The sequence below is a fragment of a genome, unplaced genomic scaffold, assembly GCF_019419815.1.
Source record: "Pyrus x bretschneideri cultivar Hongxiangsu unplaced genomic scaffold, Pyrus_bretschneideri_v1 Contig116, whole genome shotgun sequence".
Classification (NCBI taxonomy): Eukaryota; Viridiplantae; Streptophyta; class Magnoliopsida; order Rosales; family Rosaceae; genus Pyrus; species Pyrus x bretschneideri.
This window is the reverse complement of record NW_025999409.1, coordinates 489,009-492,201: the sequence shown is the minus strand read 5'-3', so window position 1 is coordinate 492,201 and position 3,193 is coordinate 489,009. Positions and strand designations below refer to the sequence as shown.

Sequence of the window (3,193 nt, the reverse complement as noted above, 5' to 3'; positions counted from 1 at the left end):
TTAAAAAGAAAAATAATAAAATATTATAAGTGATGATCACGAGTCTCAATTAGCTAATAATATAGCTCGGAGTTCTAGTAGTCGTGAGAGTGGTGGTACATTGTAGATGGGTCACAGCCACTTTGCATCCTATTATGATGATCGTGGCCCTCCATATTTCTAGACCCTATTTGATGAGTTGCTCCAAGATTCAAATACACCAATCTAGAATCCAAGTTAAGATTCCCAATGTTGCTGCCACTGCTATGGTGATCATTGCTAATCGGCGGATAAATCGCCGTGGAATTCGAAGAATTGGGATTGTTTGCATTGTTGTTGCCTTCCTCGCGCGAAAGAACGAGAGCGGCAGACTGGACCAGCTCAAGGCAGAGTCTGAGCTTGTTAGGTTCGATGTGGCTTAGTCCCGGGACAGCCCCTTTGAATAGAAATTCTGACGTTAGGGTTCGGAGTACATCCAGAGAAGTAACCCCATCGACTGTTCGGACATTTGGGTCGGCGTGGTGGTCGAGTAGGACTGCCACCATGTCCGGAGACACCATTTCGGAAGCAATGTGAAGCGGGGTTTTTCCGGCTGGCCCTGCCGGGTAGTTCACATCACCTGCTCCAAGTTCTAGTAACGCTTTCACAACTTCCCGGCTGCAATTTTCGACTGCGTAGTGTAATGCCAATGCCTCGTCGAGATTGAGGCCTTCCCCCATTACCATGAGCTTGACGAGTTCGACATCTGACGAGTCCAATGCCCGCCTCATTCGACGGATTTTCTGATCCTCGAGATCCGCAGCTGCCCCGAGGTCATGGTCATGATGGTGGTGGTGGTGATGGGGCGTCATTGAACGGCGAGCGATGGAGGATTTGAGGCGAAGCTCTTCGATTTTGGCCACGACGTCAATGGGCAGGTGCTTGGCGAGGACTTCCGGTGGGAGGCCGGATTTGGCAACAAGGTGAGAGCACATTGTCCAAAGCTGCTGCATGTCTTGTTTTCTTGAAGCTAACAGGACTTTCATCACATCGTCAATGGAGGCCTTTTCCACCATGCTTGCCAATTGCTTCTGTAAAACCAAAACATAGGAGGACATTGTATATAATGATGTTAATGGTTCTACTAGTTGAGATATTTATATTAGATATATGCACTTTTGGGATTTTTTTTTTTACATTAACAAGTTTTGTTTTGATAAAGTGATGGGATGTTTTAGTCCTTTTCTTAAATTTTGTAATCGTTTTTCCAGTTAAACCAAATGAGGAAAGTGAATGTCTGGGATAGATTTGTAGCGTTTACTGTGGAAAAACGACTGGATATGAAGATCTAAATTTAGAAAGTCATGATGTGCATTTAAAAGAAAGGAAAAGAAAAACAATTCAAGAAAATTGAAATTGTACATGAAATCAAGAAGAAGAAAGAAAAACCATCTGTTTGACTTGGAATCTTTTTGTTTCGAGAAACCTCCTGATATTATTCGAAATGTTTTTATTGAAGATTGTAATAATTCTCCTTAATCATGAATAAAATCCTATCATTTCTCTTTGAGAAAGGAGGATATTTTGTTGTTGTTAATATATATATATATATATGTATCTTCAACTTCAACATAACATTTGCTTAATTAGGAAGAAGAAGAGGAAGAGGGAATGAGGAAGAAGAGATAAACATATGGATTATAAACACACTACTATATTGAAGAAAAAGTAGTATGGTTGGATCAAATACTTGAAAAGAATAACTATATTAATTAAACCTTTGCTACTTTAAATGGAGGGAATAAAAACACAAATTGAGAAGAAATAAAAGATTTGAGATTGGAAAGGAGAAGATCCCAACTTCAATTATGACTGGACAAGAACAAATGAAGTGAAAGAAAGAAAAAACCCAGTACCCGAAAGAAAATGAAAAAAAAAAAAAATAGAAAAAGAAGGAAAATCATTTACTTCACAAATACAAAATCAAAACCCAAGAATTGTAGAAATTCCCAAAACCCACCAAACATAAGACTGCACACACACACGAACCGAGAGAAAAAAAGAGAAAGAGCGAGAGAGAGAGAGAGAGAGAGAGAGAGAGAGAGAGAGAGAGTAGTTAGAGAGACAAGTACCTGAGTGAGCAATGCAAGTTGTTCAACACCAAAGGATCTAGCGGCAGCAAGAGTGTCAAGGGCAAGATCAACGGCAGAAGTGCAATGCGTGTGCCAACACCCTCTCTCTCCACAATTAGGCCTCGGCTCATGTTTCTGAGGCACTATCGAGACTTGTCCACTGTACAAGAACTGCAACAGCAACAAGAACACCTCGTACCCCACCGAGTTCACCGGTATCACCTGCTGCTGCTGTGTGGAACTACCTGACCCCCGGTAACACGATGATGACGTGCGACGAGGGCTCATCCTGGACCCCGAGGGATCCAGACCCGACGGTGGCTCCGGCCCACAAAAGAATTTCCGGAAAAAGAGGCTCCGGGCTGCCAGGATGCACCTGTGGGCGTGGACGAGACGGCCCTCGACGCTGAAGGTGACGTCACTGAAGGCTTGGCCATTGATGAGCAGATTCAAGTAGTCTAGGGACAGAGATCTTAGAGACTCTTCAAGGCTGCTCATGATTTGATGCTTTTTGGATGGTGGTAATTATTCGAAAACTGTTTTAGGGTTGAGAGAGAAAGGTCGGGATTGTTGAACAGAGGGGCTATTACAGTAATGGGTTCATTTTTCTCTGTAATTTTCTTTTACTTTCAGGATCGATTGGTCTTGCTGTTGAAGGATGAAGAAGAAGATGACCTCTCTCTCTCTACTGTTATTGTTTTTTGACAGATTCTTTTGTCGCAAAGGAGTAATACTGTGTTTGTGTGTTGGTAGATATTTTGTAAGAGAGGGAGAGGGAGAGAGAGAGAGAGAGAGAGAGAGCGAGCAAATTGGGTGGCTGTTCTGGGCGGCTGGGGTATTTTAAAAAGAAATCTTTAATAGAATAAATTGTTGATTAGTTAAAAAAGTTGTTTTATTAACATGCATTGTCAAATACATTTCACATACTTAGTACATTTTACTTTTGCAATTCTCAATTGAAATTTATTCTAAAACTTCACATACTTTCTTATAATACTCTTACACTTACACTCTCAACATGCACCTAATATATTCCATATACAGTATACATCCCATATTTTAATTTATTTTTTACTTATGTGTATTCCCAACATAAACTCATG

General features: G+C 41.0%; 1 protein-coding gene across 1 annotated transcript; it reads right to left on the bottom strand.

Moving 5' to 3' along the window:
• LOC125474051 (BTB/POZ domain and ankyrin repeat-containing protein NOOT2-like) lies at positions 1-2,896 on the bottom strand. Its single transcript, XM_048577477.1, has 2 exons — positions 2,091-2,896; positions 1-1,049 (listed from the first exon to the last, which is right to left on the bottom strand). Exons 1-2 carry the CDS (start codon positions 2,586-2,588, stop codon positions 75-77), a joined length of 1,473 nt encoding a protein of 490 aa, XP_048433434.1. The 5' UTR covers positions 2,589-2,896; the 3' UTR covers positions 1-74.
• Positions 2,897-3,193: the final 297 nt, after the last annotated feature.